Source organism: Trachypithecus francoisi, unplaced genomic scaffold (assembly GCF_009764315.1).
Source record: "Trachypithecus francoisi isolate TF-2019V2 unplaced genomic scaffold, Tfra_2.0 Lachesis_group0, whole genome shotgun sequence".
NCBI lineage: Eukaryota > Metazoa > Chordata > Mammalia > Primates > Cercopithecidae > Trachypithecus > Trachypithecus francoisi.
This window is the reverse complement of record NW_022681453.1, coordinates 126410816-126428784: the sequence shown is the minus strand read 5'-3', so window position 1 is coordinate 126428784 and position 17969 is coordinate 126410816. Positions and strand designations below refer to the sequence as shown.

At 38.8% G+C, this 17969-nt stretch overlaps 1 protein-coding gene across 1 annotated transcript in view; it reads left to right on the top strand.

Moving 5' to 3' along the window:
- GNB4 (G protein subunit beta 4) overlaps positions 1-17592 on the top strand; it is a 59005-nt gene extending 41413 nt beyond the window's left edge. Inside the window, exons 9-10 of the mRNA XM_033211764.1 lie at positions 7219-7435; positions 12296-17592. Of these exons, the coding sequence (XP_033067655.1) occupies positions 7219-7435; positions 12296-12402 (324 nt within the window). The 3' untranslated portion in view covers positions 12403-17592. The remainder of the gene's footprint in view (positions 1-7218; positions 7436-12295) is intronic.
- Positions 17593-17969: the final 377 nt, after the last annotated feature.

Sequence of the window (17969 nt, the reverse complement as noted above, 5' to 3'; positions counted from 1 at the left end):
AATCTTTGGTAGAGGCAGAGTCTCATTATGTTGCCCAGGCTGCTCTTGAACTCCTGGGCTCAGCAGTCCTCCCACCTCAGCCTCCCAAAGTGCTGGGATTACGAGGCATGAGCTACCATGCCTCGCTGGTATCAATTATTTATAAGCTACTTTGTATTTTATAAAACTACCTAAACAGATAACCATAAATAGATTAAGCCAGGTAAAAAGTACTCAGTATATAAGAGGATAAGCTAGTCATAGGTGTCTGTAAATTAGGATAAAGTGAAAATAACATTTTGAATGACAATCAAAATGATTATGAAATAGTCAGAATTGATGGGGAGGGGTGTTAAAAGAAGATAGGATACTGCTTGAGTTAGGTTACCTAAGCAGATCAGATATGACTAGAGTGTCCAAAAGTACCATAATTGCCAAGGATTTTAATGTATGAGAACATTCTAATTTTGTAACAAGACATTTTTGGGGAAAAAATTAGCTTTTCTTTATCATACACTTACTGAGAGTCATTTTTGTTTTACATGATTTTGTAGAAAACATCAGAGAAAGTAAATGCTGTGCTCACCCCATCCCCACCTCTTCGCCTTAGGCCAACCTGGTTAGAATAATAGAGTTTTAGAGCAGCAAACTTTAACCCTGTCTATCTCTCAGCCCATTACTTTTATCAAGTTGAGATGTTCTCTCATAATTTGCTAAATTCTTTTTCAGGAGTGAGTGTTGAATTTTCATCAAATACTTTTTCTCCATCTAGTAAGGTGTTCGTGTGGTTTTTTTCAGCCAGTTAAAATGGTGTGTTTACATTGATTTTCTTTTTTTTTTTTTTATTTAAGTCAAAACATTAGTACCATCTTTTAAAACTGTAAGTAAATATAGAAGCCTTCCATTTGGAATAAAATGGTTCCAACAAAGATACTGTATATATAACAGTTTTCCTTTTTTCCTATGAAAGTATGACCAACTTTGTTATATTTTTACTTTCAAATTATATTCATTGAGGATTTTAACAGTGACATTTCTCACACTGTTTAGAATGTTAGGCTTAGAAATCAAACCGTAATAGTTTCATTTGTGGCTGAGCCCCGTATATTCACTGATTGAGTTGCTGAAACTTTCCATTTGACTCTATATTTATGGGGCCTCTAGGTGTCTCTCAGCAGTAAAGACACTGTTAATAGTTGTGAACTGTGATTATTATTTTCATTAACTCAGTGCCAGATTCAGTTATTTCTAACATAAATCAAGGCTTTTTTTCCTCCCCAGCCCCCACTTTATTAAGGTATAATTGACAAATTGTATATATTTACAGTTTATAATGTGATATCATATTAGTTATAGGGCTTTTTAGGTTATCCATTTCTTTTTGAGTGAACTTTCAAAGATTTTGTCTATATCATCTCCATTGTCATATTTATTGGCTTATAGCTGTTTATTATACTCCCCTAATTATTTTTGATATCTATAGAATTTACAGGATATCCTGCTCTCACGTATGATGTTGGTAATTTGTGTTTTACTTTTTTCCTGATAGTCTAGGACTGTAGGTTGAATTGTGCCCATCTAAAATTTATGTGTTGAAGTCTTAAAGCCCAGGACCTCAGACTGTGACCTTATTTGAAAATAAGGTTGGTCCAGATATAATTGGTTAAAATGAGGTCATAATGGATTGGATGACACTAATCCAGTGTGACTATTGTCTTTATAAAAGGGGGAAATTTGGAGATAGACAGGCATAGAGGGAAGATGATGTGAAGAGACACGGGAGAAGACAGTCATCTACAGGACAGAGAGAAGATTACAGATCTTTCTGTCACAGCCCTCAGATATCTTGGTTTCAAGCTTCTGGCCTCCAGAACTGGGAGACAATGCATTCCTTTTGTGTAAGCCAACCAGCTTGTGGTGCTTTGCTATTGCAGCCTTAGCAATAAATATATCTGGCTAGAGGTTTTTTTATTTTATCTGTATCTATACCTATCTATCAATCAGCTATCTGCTCAGAGAACCAGCGTTTGTTCTGAATGATACTCTGTTGTTTTTCTGTTTCATTGATCTTTCACTCTCATCTTTATTATTTCTTTTCGACTGCTTCCGTGGTGTATTAGTTCGTTCTCACACTGCTATGAAGAAATACCTGACACCGGGTAATTTATAAAGAAAAGAGGTTTAATAGACTCACAGTTCTGCATGGCTGGGGAGGCCTCAGGAAACTTACAATTGTAGTGGAAGGCACCTCTCCACAGGGTGGCAGGAGAGAGAATGAGTGCGAAGGGGGAAGCCCCTTATAAACCATCAGCTCTTGTGAGAACTCACTATGGCAAGAGCAGCCTTCAGGGAGCCCACCCCCATGATTCAGTTACCTCTCACCGGCTCCCTCACAACACTTGGGGATTTGGGGATTACAATTCAAGATGAGATTTGGGTGGGGAAACAAAGCCAAACTGATCACTTGGGCTTCATTTGCTTTTCTTTTTCTAGGTTTGTTTTTTTTTTTTTTTTGAGACAGAGTCTCACTCTATTGCCAGGCTGGAGTACAGTAGCGCGATCTCAGCTCACTGCAACCTCTGCCTCCCGGATTCAAGTGATTCTCCTGCCTCAGCCTCCCAAGTAACTGGGATGACAGGTGCACGCCACCATGCTCAGCTAATTTTTGAATTTTTAGTAGAGACAGGTTTCACCATGTTGGCTAGGATGGTCTCGATCTCTTGACCTTGTGATCTGCCTGCCTCTTCCTCCCAAAGTGCTGGGATTGTAGGCGTGAGCCACCGTGCCCAGCCTTGTTTTCTTTTCTTTCTTTTCTTTCTTTTTTTTTTTTTTTTTTTTTGAGATGGAGTTTCACTCTTGTTGCCCAGGCTGGAGTGCAATGGCACAATGTGAGCTCACCACAACCTCCGCCTCCCAGGTTCAAGTGATTCTCCTGCCTCAGCCTCCTGAGTAGCTGGGATTACAAGCATGCGCCAACAGGCCTGGCTGATATTTTTTGTATTTTTAGTAGAGACAGGGTTTCTCCCTGTGGTCAGGCTGGTCTCAAACTCCTGACCTCAGGTGATCCGCCCACCTCAGCCTCCCAAAGTGCTGGGATTACAGGCATGAGCCACTGCACCCGGTCTTTTTTCTAGTTTTTTAAGATAGAAGCTGATGTCATTGATTTGGAACTTTTTAAAATTTCGAATATTGGAACTTAAAGCCATAAGTTTTTTTTTTTTTTTAAGACTGGGTTTCACTCTGTCACCCAGGCTGGAGTGCAGTGGTGCAATCATGGCTCACTGCAGCCTCAACATCCCTGGGCCCAAGTAGCTGGGTATACAGGTGCATGCCACCATGCCTGGCTATTTGTGTGTGTGTGTGTGTGTGTGTATATTTTTTGCAGAGACAGGGTCTTGCCAAGTTGCCCAGGCTGGTCTCTAACTCCTGCGCTGAAGTGATCTTTTGTCTTAGCCTCCCAAAGTGCTCGAATTTCAGGAGTGAGCCACCATGCCTGGCCCTTCTTCATGTTTCTTGTGTTTGGATTTATGAGTTTCTTTCTTTCTTTTCTTTCTTTCCTTTCTTTTGACCCACTCTCTGTCACCCAGGCTGGAGTGCAATTGCACGATCTTGGCTCACTACAACCTCCACCTCCCGGGTTCAAGCAGTTCTCTTGCTTCATCCTCCTGAGTAGCTGGGACTGCAGGCACACACCACCATGCCTGGCTAATTTTTTGTATTTTTAGTGGAGGTGGGGTTTCATTATGTTGGCCAGGCTGGTCTCAAACACCTGACCTCAGGTGATCCGCCAACCTCGGCCTCCCAAAGTGCTGGGATTAAAGGCGTGAGCCACTGCACCCCGGCCCCTAATCAGATTTTTTTTCTGTCTCCTCTCTTCCTTCCTTTGGAGACTTTTAAGTTACAGAGACATTAAACTACTTGAAGTTTTCCCAGAGCTCACTCATGTTCTGTTCATTTTATTGTTCAGGCTATTTTTCTTTCTGTATTTTACTTTGGATGGTTCCTATTGCTTTGCCTTCATGTGTCTTTTCTCTTCTGTAGTATCTAATCGGCCATGAACACATCCAGTGCACTTTTCATCCCAGACATTGTCGTTGTCTTTGTCTGTTAATTTTGTCTTCTGTGACTTTTTCTGTTTTTTTCAACTGATTAATTTTTCTCCTAATTATAGGTCATATTTTCTTGCTTTTTTGCCTGCCTGGTGAATTTTTTTTTTTTTTTTTTTTTTTTTTTTTTTGAGACGGAGTCTCCCTCTGTCGCCCAGGCTGGAGTGCAGTGGCCGGATCTCAGCTCACTGCAAGCTCTGCCTCCTGGGTTTACACCATTCTCCTGCCTCAGCCTCCCGAGCAGCTAGGACTACAGGCCCCCGCCACCTCACCCGGCTAGTTTTTTGTATTTTTTAGTAGAGACGGGGTTTCACTGTGTTAGCCAGGATGGTCTCGATCTGCTGACCTCGTGATCCACCCGTCTCGGCCTCCCAAAGTGCTGGGATTACAGGCTTGAGCCACCACGCCCGGCCAGTCTGGTGAATTTTTATTAGATACCAGACATTGTGAATTTTACCTTGTTGGATGCTAGATAATTCTATATTCATAAAAATATTGTTTAGGTTTGCTCTGGGGCATAGCTAAAATCAGACTGGCCAAGTTAAGTTACTTGGAAATGATTTGATCATTACAGGGTTTGCATGTAAGTTTTGTTAGATGGGACCAGAGTCACACTGTGTGTGCTTAATTTTGCCCCACTGGTGAGGCAAAAGACTTACAAACCCTCTTCCCTATAAATTACGAGGTTTTTCCTATGTATTATGAGGTTTTCCCTCTGGCTGGAGGGGATAGGCATCATTCTCATCCTATGTATGCACCAGAGTTTGTTTCCTCTAATCTTTTTGGGTGTTTCTTTTCTGCTTGATTAGTTTTCTCACACGACTCTGCTGATCGGTACTCAGTTGAATACCTAAAAGAGGCCCTCCACATGCCTCTGGAGTTTTCTCTGCCAAACTTTGCCCTCTCCGGCACTCTCTGTGAACTCTAGCTGCTGTGGACTTCTTGGATTCCCAGTGCTGTCTCCTCAACTCAGGGAGGCCAGTGGGCTCCAGCTGCATTTCTCTTCCCTTCACCACGACCTGTAAACTTTCATAGTAAGATGGTAGTAAGGTAGTAAGATGGAGCAGCTGTAGGAATTATTTATTTATTTACTTACTTATTTTGAGACAGAGGCTCATTCTTTCACCCAAGCTGGAGTACAGTGATGTGATCTCGGCTCACTGCAACCTCCGCCTCCCGGGCTCAAGGGATTCTCCAGCCTCAACCTCCTAAGTAGCTGGGACTGCAGGCACCTGCCACCACACTGTGCTAATTTTTGTATTTTTGGTAGAGACGGGGTTTCACTATGTTGGGCAGGCTGGTCTCGAACTCCTGACCTCAGATGATCTGCCCACCTCAGCCTCCCAAAGTGCTGGGATTACAGGTGTGAGCCACCGCACCCGGCCTCTTTTATTTATTGTTTCTCAGAGGCACACTCCTTAGTTGACTGATATCCAATGTTTTTAGAACCATGTTTTACATATTTTTGTCCAGTTGTTTTTAGTTCTTTAAGGTGTGGAGCAAATCCAATCACTGTTACTCTGTTTTGGCTGGAAGCAGAAGGATAGCCAAGAAGTAATTTTTTAAAAAATATCTTAGTTGAAGACAAACATTGAGTTGAAGGTCTAAGGGTCTTATGAAGTAGTTTTTAAAAAGTAATAAAAAGAAGGGCCAGGTGCTGTGGCTCATGCCCGTAATCTCAGCACTTTGGGAGGCTGAGGCAGGCAGATCACTTGAGGCCAGGGGTTCAAGCCCACCCTGGCCAACATAATGAAACCCTGTCTCTACTAAAAATGCAAAAAAGTTAGCCAGGCGTTGTGGTGCATGCCTATAATCCCAGCTACCGAGGAGACTGAGGCAGGAGAATTACTTGAACCCAGGAGGCAGAAGTTGTAGTGAGCTGAGATTGCGCCACTGCACTCTAGCCTGGGCGACAGAGCAAGACTCCATCTCAAAAATAACAAAGAAAAGTAATTAAGAAAAACCAACACGTCCTGTTGAATTTAGAGTATCAAAAGATGGAAGAAAATTCAAGATGAAAACGCAGATTACCTAGATATAAGAGATTAAAAACTAAGCTAACCTCACACTTTTTCACAATAGACACAGCTGGAAGGCTCCTGAAGAGTATCTGCCAAGTGTTAAGGGAGAAATACTGTATCAGAGATCATAGCCATGATGTAGGGAGAAAATACACTAAATAGAATATAGGATAAGATATTAAGACCCAAGAATAATCACGCAAGGCATTACACATAAATGATGACTGCTATTGAAAGGTATGGAATAAACTGAACTACAATGTTGTTTGCAAGAAGTATACCTAAAGCAAAATGACCCAGGAAGGCTAAATGTAACAGTGAGAGAGTGGGTAAGTCATAAACTGGAAGGAAATCTGTAGTAATATTACTGTCTTGCTATTAACCGAAGTAGAATTGGAGCAAAAACTGTAAGATGAGAGAAGTTTTATCTTAACAAAATGGACAGTAGTGACACCATAACGTCGAAATTCATTAAACAAAAGCCATTAAAAATTCAAGGACCCAAAACACCATTGTGTAGGAGACTAGTAGACAACTTGGAAATACTGATACCCTAAGAAGGCATGAAATAAGATATTGAGGATCTGAATAGTGTTGTTTAATAATGTTGACTTGATAGTGTATTGTACACTGCACCATATTTGGGTTTTACCAAATATGCAGTATATTACCTTTCTAAAATCTGAAAAATTCTGAATTCTGAAAAAGAACTGTCCTAAGGGGTCCTTATAACCCTATGAGGATTGTGGACCTTTTATCTCCTTGCCGCTCGTTCTGCAGTAGCCACACACACACATATATATTCTATAAATATTAGTACTTACCTTAAATGTTCCAATATGACATATGGAGAACCAGAGCCAGTATTTGTTGAATATTTGCTGTGTTCTGAACAATAGGCTGTGTACTTTGCATATGTTATTTAGTTCAGTCCTAACCAACACTTTGAAATGGAATCTAAGGCTCAAAATATTTAAGAATCTTAGTGCCCAACATCGCTCACCTGGTAAGTAGCCAAGTTGGACTATTAGTCTAGATTTGTCTATTATTACACTGCCTCCTATGATTTTGCATACATCTGTAGAATAAATGTTTGTTACTCTCCTGTCTAGTTTTTCCCAAATGGATATGCCTTCGCCACTGGCTCTGATGATGCCACTTGCCGGCTCTTTGACCTTCGTGCAGATCAAGAGTTATTATTGTATTCTCATGACAATATCATCTGTGGAATCACTTCCGTAGCCTTCTCAAAAAGTGGGCGTCTCTTGTTGGCTGGTTACGATGACTTTAATTGTAACGTATGGGACACGCTAAAAGGAGATCGTGCAGGTTAGTAAATCAGTCCACATTAGGTTCTCATTTTCAGGAAGTGTGAAGAGGTTCCCGTCAGTTGTATTCTAGGCCTCCATGGACATCTTGGAGTTGTGGGAAGTGGTAACCCAATGGTTCTCATCATGTTCTTTGTTACCCTTTGTTTGTGGTTATAATCCATAAGCCATATTTACACTTTTGCTTTCTGAAGAATCGCACTGAGGTCTGTAATATTTTCTTGTTTCTTAGACTTCAGAGTTAAAGATGGATAGTGAATGTGATTCAGTGTGGTCTTTTAGAAATCACACTTTTCTTATCACCTGACAGGAAACATTGTAACTGCTGGTTTTCTTCCTTCGGAAGCAGATCTTGTATGGGACAGGACATACACCTGTCACTTCCCTTAGCCCCATACCCTGAGTCCTCCTCTGTAGCTTCCACAAGATGACAATACATATTAAGTCATACTGGGGACTGTCATTAATAACAAGTCACACAGAGTAATTTTTAACTCTTTTTAAAAATCAAAATTATACTTAAAGCAATCCAATTGTCCTATATAGCTTGTTACCAAAACACAACATTGCTTCATTCCCAACCCATAGTTTCTGCTCCCCAAAGTAACTACATTTAGTCATTAACTACTCCTCCTCTCTCTCTCCACCTTTGTTTTGTTTTGTTTGGACAGGATCTCTTTATGTTGCTAAGGCTGGTTTCTTCCTGCCTCAACCTCTGGAGTAGCTGGGATTACAGGCTTGAATCACCTCACCTGACTTACTTACATATCTCTAAATAACATGCCTGTATTGCTGTTACTTGTTTAAAAAAAACATTAGGTGTTATCTGTTGTTGACCTATTATCATAGATGATAAGGGTTTGGTTTTAAGCTGCTCCCACCATAGCCACCTTCTTCCCAACCAATTTTTTCCCATATGATAGATTTTGTTTAGAGCCACATTCACTGTTTACGTAATTCCGACTTTTCAAAAAGTCTTTTGCTGCTGAGCCATGAGACGTGTTATAACTTCTTTCGCCATGGAGCTTTTTTTGTATTTTCTAGAGTTAATTTTTTGGTGTATAGTCTTAGTTTTGATGTGCTTCTCACTAATGAATCTTCACACGTTCTGCCACTTTTGATATGTCTTGGAGCAGATCCATTTTCATTCATTGTGCTGGATATTTAGTGTGCCTTTTTGATCTGGAAACTGATTGCCTTATAGAATAGGGACACTTGGGGGTGTACTTGGGGGTGGGGGCTTGTTGAATATTATTTCTTCTCCATTATCATCATTCCCTTTTTCTAGATCTCCCATTATGTTGATAATGGGCTTCCTGGACTGATCCTTTGACTTCTTTTTTTTGTTTTTAAGAATTTTTTTTTTTTTTTGAAATGGAGTCTTGCTGTGTTGCCCAGGCTGGAAGGCAATGGTGTGATCTTGGCTCACTGCAGCCTCTGCCTCCCAGGTTCCAGCAATTCTCCTGCCTCAGCCTCCCAAGTAGACTAGCTGGGATTGCAAGCGCACACCACCATGCCTGGCTAGTTTTTGTATTTTTAGTAGTGACGGGTTTCACCATATTGGCCAGGCTGGTCTTGAACTCGTGACCTCAGGTGATCTGCCCGCCTTAGCCTCCCAACGACCTGGGATTACAGGCATGAGCCACTGTGCCCGGCCTGACTTTTTAATTGTATTTTTTTTAGTTTCCATCTTTTTTGCTTTATCTTCTGGAAGGAAACCTCACCTCGGGTTTCAACCCCTCTGTTAAGTTTTGATTTTCATTTTCACTGCCATCTTTTTAACCTAAGAGCTATTTTGTTCTGGGTTTTTCTTTTTTCTTTTTTTTTTTTTTTTTTTTTTTTTGGTGGCACCCATTCTTTTATATTGCGGGATCTGGCCAGCAGCCCACAATGTAACAGGGCTCTCTCTTTGTTCCCAGGCGGATCGGCAGGTCGAGAAATAATAGGCACAAACAAGATAGTGAAAGCCGGGTCTGGGGGATCACCGCCTTCCGGTCCCACGGTGCCAACAATGCACTGGATATGCCAGCATTTTATTATTAAGTTTAGTGAGGGCGGGGGTAGGTTAGTGAGGGATTTAGGGTCATTTGATGATGGTGAGATGGTCACTTGGGGATGAAGTAGTTCTTTAACATAACATCTGTATGCAGAAGTACAGTATACAGAGATAATTTACAATATAGTGTGTGCATCAGTAATTTCTCACAGAGCCTTAAAACAGAAAGTCTTTCCATAATCTATGATTAGCAAGATATTAATCAGCAGTAACAGTTACAGGAAAAGCTGGTTACAAACAATCCATAGAAAGAAGACGTGAAGCTAGACAACCGGTTAGACCAGAAATTCCCAGAAGGGAGTATGCCTTAACCCTAAAGAGGCCTAGAAGAACCGTGGCAAGATGAGGGCATTTATAGCCCTATCTTATCCATATGGACAGGTGCTCCCCATGCATCCGTTTATAGGCTCTCCACGAGGGTCACATTCCATTCTCAGAGCTATGAACATCTGCTTTTCTGGGATAGGAATCTTGGTGATGTGAAACCTCCCTGACTGTACGTCCATTCATAGGCTCTCTTCTGGGGGAAGCACATCATGTGCTGTTGGCTCATTCTGGCAGTCCAACCTGGCATTGTCTTTACACAATCCTGCATGCAATTTTGTATTTACAATAATCAGGAGTATTTCATCTTTTATTCCGTAGCAATAGTTTCAGGGGGTCTCCCCACACTTTTATTCATAAATGAAGTCTTGTGTTTCTCTGAGCTTATTAGTGAAAAACATTTTTTTTAGTTTCTTCTTCAAGCATAGTCTTTTGTGTTGCCAAGTTTTTTTCGTTTTTTTTTTTCTTCATTTTTGGGGTTTCCTGTCCTTATTTTTAGAGTATTTCCTTAAAAGTATTAGTTCTTATTCATACTTAAGAGTGAGGCAGTAAAACCATTTGAAGCTCTGAGCACATGGCTGGTGTGCTGACTCTAGGCCTCCCTGAAGGGTGATCTGGCTGGCCGTTAACTGAGGAAGCTCTCCTATGTCTGTCAGTCTGCCTTTCTGCCTTTCTTCCTTTTTTCCATCTTCCACTTTCCTCCATGAAGTGTATAAACTGGCTGCCAGTTTGGGGGCTGATTTCTAGAGAAAACCTGAGGGGCCATAGCATTTAGCTAGTAAACTTCCTTTATTCCCCATTTTGGCAGTTTTACCAATCTCATCTGTGTCTGTTTTCTTCCAGTCAGGAGATCCTGTTTTACCCTTTCCACTGAGTGAGTCTCTAGTCTTATGCCACAGCACAGGATGATCCGTCACCTGACTCTGCAGAGTGGAAGAAGAGGACACCTGGGGGGTCTTACTGACTGATGAACACTTTCCAGTGCAATCTTATTTTTCTCTGCCTTTGCCCCTACCTGTTCCAGAGATACCTGTTTCCACCTAGTAGGGATGCTTTTGGAGAATCTGCAGTGTAATTTTGTTACTTGGCTTACTATATTATTCATTTTGAACTCACTATTTTGGGGTTCATTAACAGTTACCACCATCCAGCTTACAAAAGTTTGTTGCCATTGCCTGCTCTCATCTCACTGTCCTTGTGGATTTATGTCCTTACCCTTTTAACCCCCCTATGCAGTTGTTGGGGTTCCTGAGGTAATAGAGGCAGTGTAAGTTTTTTCCAGGAATAATTTTCTACAGCCTCTTTTAATAGGGTGCATGGTTTGCAGTTTTACACTTTGCAAGTAGATTCCTGGAAGTATTCTGTTGCTTAAAGCCAATTACTTTGTAAAGATATTTGGTGTTTTGCCTGGATTGAAACAATTCGTATCCATAACAAAATAAAAATGTGCTTGTTGTCCACACTTATATGCTTGAGTTTTAGTTTTACTTTGCTTACAAGCTGGTTTCAAGTTGGCTCAACTGGAACTTTGAACTTAAAATTGGATCCTGACTGGGGAATTGCTAATTCATTTCCCTCTCCAGTGTGACTTAAAGTATTTACCCACAATGTTCTTTTTTTTATTTGTTATTTCAACTCATAATGATAAATTTTCCCATTGCAAAACATGGCCATTACTGGAGATACTATAGAGAATATTTAGAGTTAGACAAGATGAACTTCTTTTCCTGAGATGATTGATAGAAAATGATATGCTTACGAATATAGGGAGATAATGTAAATTCAAACATAGTGTATTTAAAAAATTTTTTGAGCATTTGATGTATTCTAATTTTTCTTAATGATCTTACTGTATTTCTTGTTTTCCTCCCAAATATTGGAAATATATCAAGTGAGTTTAATATGTGAAAGAAATGAAAACTAGATGGGTTTCATGGTTTCAGAAAGTTATGACCAATAACATTCCAGAGTTTGGTGATTAGCATAAGAAAGTAAATAAATTATGTGGTATTCTTGGAAGCAATGATGTAAGGCAGCTTTATTCTTAGGTTTTTATTGTTCCTGTGGTGAAGGACTACTTCAGAGAACTTCACTGAAAATCTTGTTTTTGTTGAAAATAGCGTAGCTCAGTAGCAAAATTTGGAATATCATGAACTTACTAAAGACGTGGAATAATTGTCTGCATATGTTTTCCTAGATATAAGTTGAATTATAAAATGATGTTTCAAAAAATAAAACCACAATTGAGGCACATGTCAAAATTCAAATAATCCAAATTTATAAATACATCCAGCTTACTTCTTTCTAACCTGTCTTCTTACTCAGAGAAATTTGTTTTCTTTTAAAGTATTATTATTTTTTAACTGATGAGCTTTCAGACTGGACTGATAGTTTTTAAGTACCCTTTTAAATCTCTGCATATACTTGTTTAATTCTAAAACTCTACAATTGCTAATTTTTTACTGAATTTTTTTTTTTCAGGTGTCCTTGCTGGTCATGACAACCGTGTGAGCTGCTTAGGTGTAACTGATGATGGCATGGCTGTGGCAACAGGCTCTTGGGACAGTTTTCTTAGAATCTGGAATTAACAGTGTCATACATGTTCTTTGTTCTCCATTGATATATCTGGAGAAATCAATGCTACAGCCTATAGCTGTGAAAAAATTCTACCTTATATTTGCAGGTGAAGATTTTTCTATGAGATTATATACAAAAACAAGCTTTCAGTATACTACCAAAAAAAAGTCGGGGGGAAAGAAAGGCAAAGGCGCCTTCTGAGATCAAAAGGACCAATGTATTAATTTGAGGGGTTGGGTTAATTGAACCTTAATGAATTGTGTGTACTCAGAGTCTATTTTCTTTGTGTAGAACATAATGTACACATTATAGCAGGTCGCCATTGTGTTTGCATTTTTTAAGAAGTACATTTTTAACTTTGTATACACAAGAAATGTCACATTTTTTAGTTTTGTAATGGAAGAACCAGGTACAGAAATAGACAGAAATGATACTGTATATGTGTATATTTATGTCTGAAGAAAGTCCCCTTGAATCCTGATATCTCTTTGAATCTAAGAGATCCTGATGGCTTCATGTTTAAGAGCATTGACAGGAGGGGCACCTCTGAGGAGAGTCCTTCGTTTCTCATGCATCATTTACCATATACTATTAATCTAAGTGCTCGCTTTCAGTCCTTTGAGGGGACAGATAATCTGAAGGCCAGAGATTAGAGATTTCACTGATATTTTGGACATACATAAGAAACTTCTTTAGAATTTATTAATAAAAAGTAGATAATAGCATATAAATGGTTCTGACATTTTAAAAGCCTAGTTATGATCGGTTGACACTTTGAGTACCCCCCTAAATAGCTGAACTTTCCTATTCATTTCATATTTGGAACTAAGTTTGTAGTGTATATTCATCTTTCAGAAGTTTGGTAAACATTGGGATTGTCCCTGCATCTGAACATCTTTCCCAGTGCTATCAGTATACTTTAGAGAGGAAATGCAGTGTGACAGTGTTACATTTGGAGAGAAGTGTGAAATCTAACCAATCACTAAGACGTATTTGTTGTAATATGGTGGTTTATTTCACGTTTGCATACTATAAAATCTGAATCGATGTGAAATATCCATGCCTTTACATTTCTTAAAATGAAACCCTTAAGCTTTTTGTTCTGTTTTGCAATATTTTGTAATATTTCTTCCCTTCCTTAGCACAAAATACTGGTTTCTAAGTGGTTTTGCTTCAAAGGATATCTAGATCTAAGTGATTCTACTTAAAGCCAAAATAAAAATTCCTAAAGCAGTTCTTAAAGGAGTTAGAGATAAATAGTTCTTCTGTGGTATAATAATGTGTCTATTACTAGAATGTCCCCCACCACCAAGTTAAAGATACTTTTCCTGTTGGATTTTCTTTTACAAATAAGTTGGAATGATTTATAATAGAAGATTGTCAGTCTTGCGTGATGGTTAAGTCTTGGATTATTCTGATATATAGATGTGCATTGTTTTGTAACTTAGTTACTTTTCAGATAGGTCTGTGTTAACTTTTGAACATGTGTAACCTTAACCTAAATATTCCCAAATTTTACCTCTGAATTTTTTGTTTATATTGTGAATGTGCTAATATATGCATCAACTGTAAAGATATCAATATCAGTTTTGTTTATTAAAATCAGTTGACAATTAGAAGAATAATAAAATAGATAAAGGCAAATTAAGATATAGGATCAAAACAGAATATTGTAGATGGCAGTTATGAATGTATATTTATATTTTGGTTAAGATTTCTATTAACTTTTTGGCTGGGTGCAGTGGCTCACACCTGTAATCCCAGCACTTTGGGAGGCCAAGGTGGGTGGATCACTTGAGGTCAGGAGTTCACGACCAGCCCAGCCAACATGGTGAAACCCCATCTCTTCTAAAAATACAAAAGTTAGCTGGGTGTGGTGGCACATTCCTGTAATCCCACCTACTTGGGAGGCTGAGGCAGGAGAATCGCCTGAACTCAGGAGGCGGAGGTTGCAGTGAGCCGAGATTGTGCCACGGTACTCCAGCCTAGACGACAGAGTGAGACTCCATCTCAAATTAAAAAAATAAAATACAAATTTTTAAAAATTATATGAACTTTTGCTATTAATGCTATTAATGTTTATTTGTAGGCTGTTTATATCACTTCATAAAGAACAGCTCTTTGAGAAAAGAATAAAGGAATGTATTCATTTCCGGAAAAAGAGGGTTGGGGAAAGTTTGCCATGTAGGTTAGTCAGAAATTTATTCTGAAGTCCTGTTCAAGAAAGCAATTGTATTATGCATAAAAATAACCTTAAATGTATAAAAGAGAATCTCCTCTACTTAAAAGTTATTATAGTAGTCAGAGGCATACAGACCACAGGAATTATATGGCCTTAACATATTTCAAAATGACATTTATTTTAATGTTCTTAAAGTTTATGAAGAGGAGTTTAAGACAGTTCCCATAATTAAATATTTATTCGGCAACTAAAAACTATTTAACACTTGTGGTTAATTATACACATAAACAAATGGCTACAGAGTAGCCTCACTACAGTTACCTTTCTGGTTACACCTTTGCTTTCTAATATTAGAGGCTCCAGTTGCTAAGTATATTTGTTTACTTGCAGTTTAAGTTGAGCTGATTATTTGTTTAATTCTGTTGTTGTTCCTGAATTCAATGAGTATATAATTTGTAGAGATGTTGAATATTTTTTATCTTACTTTTTAAGACTGAAAAATCTGGCTGGATTTAGTTTTTAAAAATATGCATCATCAAGAATATTGCAGTTAATGTTCCTTTTTTTTTTTTTTTTTTTTTAAAGACAGAATCTCTGTCACCCAGGCTGGCATGTGCAGAGGCACGGTCTTGGCTCATTGCAGCCTCAACCTCTGCCTCCCGGGTTCAAGTGATTCTTGTGCCCCAGCCTCCCAAGTAGCTGGGACTATAGGCATATGCCACCATGCCCAGCTAATTTTTGAATTTTTAGTAGAGACGGGGTTTCGCCATCTTGGCCAGTCTGATCTCCTACTACTGGCCTCAAGTGATCCACTGGCCTCAGCCTCCCAGAGTGCTGGGATTACAGACGTGAGTCACCGTGCCCAGCCAGGTTTCCTTCTTTACTTTCTAGGAAACATTTAAACATAATGTGCCTCAGAAGGTTAATTTGTCGACTCTGTAGCATGTCAAGAAGAGTAATTTTTTGAGATCTGGCAAGAATATTTTAGAGATACATACTATTTTCTAAATACGTGATCACCCTGTGGTGTTTAGCATATCATCCCAAAAACCTGCTTAAGAGCAGTTCTTGGCCAGGCACAGTGGCTCATGCCTGTAATCCCAGAACTTTGGGAGACTGAGGCAGGTGGATCACGAGGTCAGGAGTTCAAGACCAGCCTGGCCAAGATGGTGAAACCCCGTCTCTACTAAAAATACAAAAATGAGCCAGGTGTGGTGGCGGGTGCCTGTCATCTCAGCTACTCGTGAGGCTGAGGCAGAGAATTGCTTGAACCTGGGAGACAGAGTTTGCAGTGAGCTGAGAGCACGCCACTGCACTCCAGCCTGGGCGACAGAGCAAGACTCCGTCTCAAAAAAATAAATAAATAAATAAAATAAAAGCAGTTTTTGCTATCAGCAAGGATATCTCCTCTACTTTAATGGACAGGCCTCATTTTTGGCAGCTATACTGTTTGAGATTTAGACTGAATATCCAGGATTCCTCCCTAGCCCAAGTTTTTACTTGTGATTACACATACCACATTGAATTCCATCTTCAGAGGCAAAGATTTGGGCTTCATATCTCATCAGCAAAAGGGCCTGTTCAGCAATTCCCTTCATTTTAGACTCATATGACCTCAGAGATTGCATGATAATAGTAAACTAGTCTCCTGGAAATAATGGATGTAGGTGCTTCTAGAATATGTTACAGAATTTCAAACTTAACCTATTAATAAATGGATCTTGACTTAAGGTGACAAAGTGAAACTTTTATTAGTGCTTAAAAATGCTGTGCCAATATTGTATAACTGAGCTCCTCCAATACGCTTGGTATTTTGGATTTAATAATAATTTAAGACCTTAAGCATTTTCAGTGTGAACATGTTCAGGGAAATATGCTTTGATGTAAATGTCTCAGATCTAAGTTGTAACACAATGAATACTTGTGGCTTATTCTTGGTTTAACTTAGGAAAACTGGTTAAACAATCCCCCATTTGGGCCTGTTGTCATTTTAACAGTGAAGATGTTCTTTCTAAAATCTTCAGGGTCTGAGTCAGGCTGAATTTTTTTTTAAATTAAATATTACGTTCAAATTCTTTCCTTTTTGCCATTGTGAAAAAGCAAAATTTTAAATGATTTCTTCTGTTAGAATTTTTAAAAATATCCACAGGTTGGACCATCTTATGGGTTGCACAATGAATTTATATTTTAAATTAGATTAAGTAGAATGTGAAGTACATTTCAGATTTACTAGTTTTCTTTCCATTGTTCATTTTGGGTTGCCTCAGATTCAGTGTATATTTTAAAATATTGGTTACATAATAGGTACTCAGTGAAATGGTTTATAGAATATCTAAGCTAGCACTTTATTTTTAAAAAGTAACTTATTAATCACACATTGATGGTACACCTTGTATTTAGCAAATGTTTGCATGTTGATAAAATCTCCTATGTCTTCTTTAAATCCAGTTACTGATTTTGTAAAATACAGTTGTGATAAAGCAGCATTACGGAGGGGGAAAAAAGCTATGTTCCAACTGGTGTTAAATGTATTCAACAAAATCTTACATCGTACAGTATTTCTTAATTAATAGAACTTCAGTGATATACTTGGTAGATATCTCAAGCCTTTTGTCTTTTACACAATGGTGCTTTATCCTATTGTTTTCTTTTCAAAGAAGCATCTGAACACTTGCATTTCTATTTTCCTATCCAAAGGCATTCACATGTAAGTGTGTTTTTAAAGTTGATTAAAATTATTTTCCTGTTAAAGCATTCTGAAAATGTTTGTCTTTACCTAGAATGATTTGTACACACTTGTGTCAATTGAACATGAATGTCAGTAGTAGTCTAATTATGGGAAGGGTAAACATGTTAGATTAAGGCTCTTAAAGCTCTAAACCATATAAACTATGGACTTGTATCATGATTTAACTGTTCTTAGATCTTTCTTACACAGTGATTCATTCCTCTATTTGTACAGTGGCTTTATGAAATGTTGTGAATTGATCCTGTAATCAATAAAGTGCTTTTAACCAGATTTCATTGTACCTTTTTTTTTAATGCCACACGTTTTTTTTTTTTTTTTTTTTTTTTTTGAGTGTTACTGTTGCTCAGGCTGGAGTGCGGTGGTGTGATCATGGTTTACTGCAACCTCAGCCTCCCGTGCTCAAATGATCATCCCACCTCAGCTTCCCGAGTAGGATTGGACTATGGGTACATGCCACTATGCCCAATTAATTTTTGTATTTTTTGTAGAGACAAGGTCTGTGTTGCCCAGAGTGGTCTTGAACTCCTGGGCTCAAGAGATCTGCCTGCCCCAGCCTCTTAAAGTGCTGGGATTACAGGCATGAACTACCATGCCCAGCCAATTTTTTATAAAGTTTTTATGGAAACGGGTCTTGCTTTGTTGCCCAG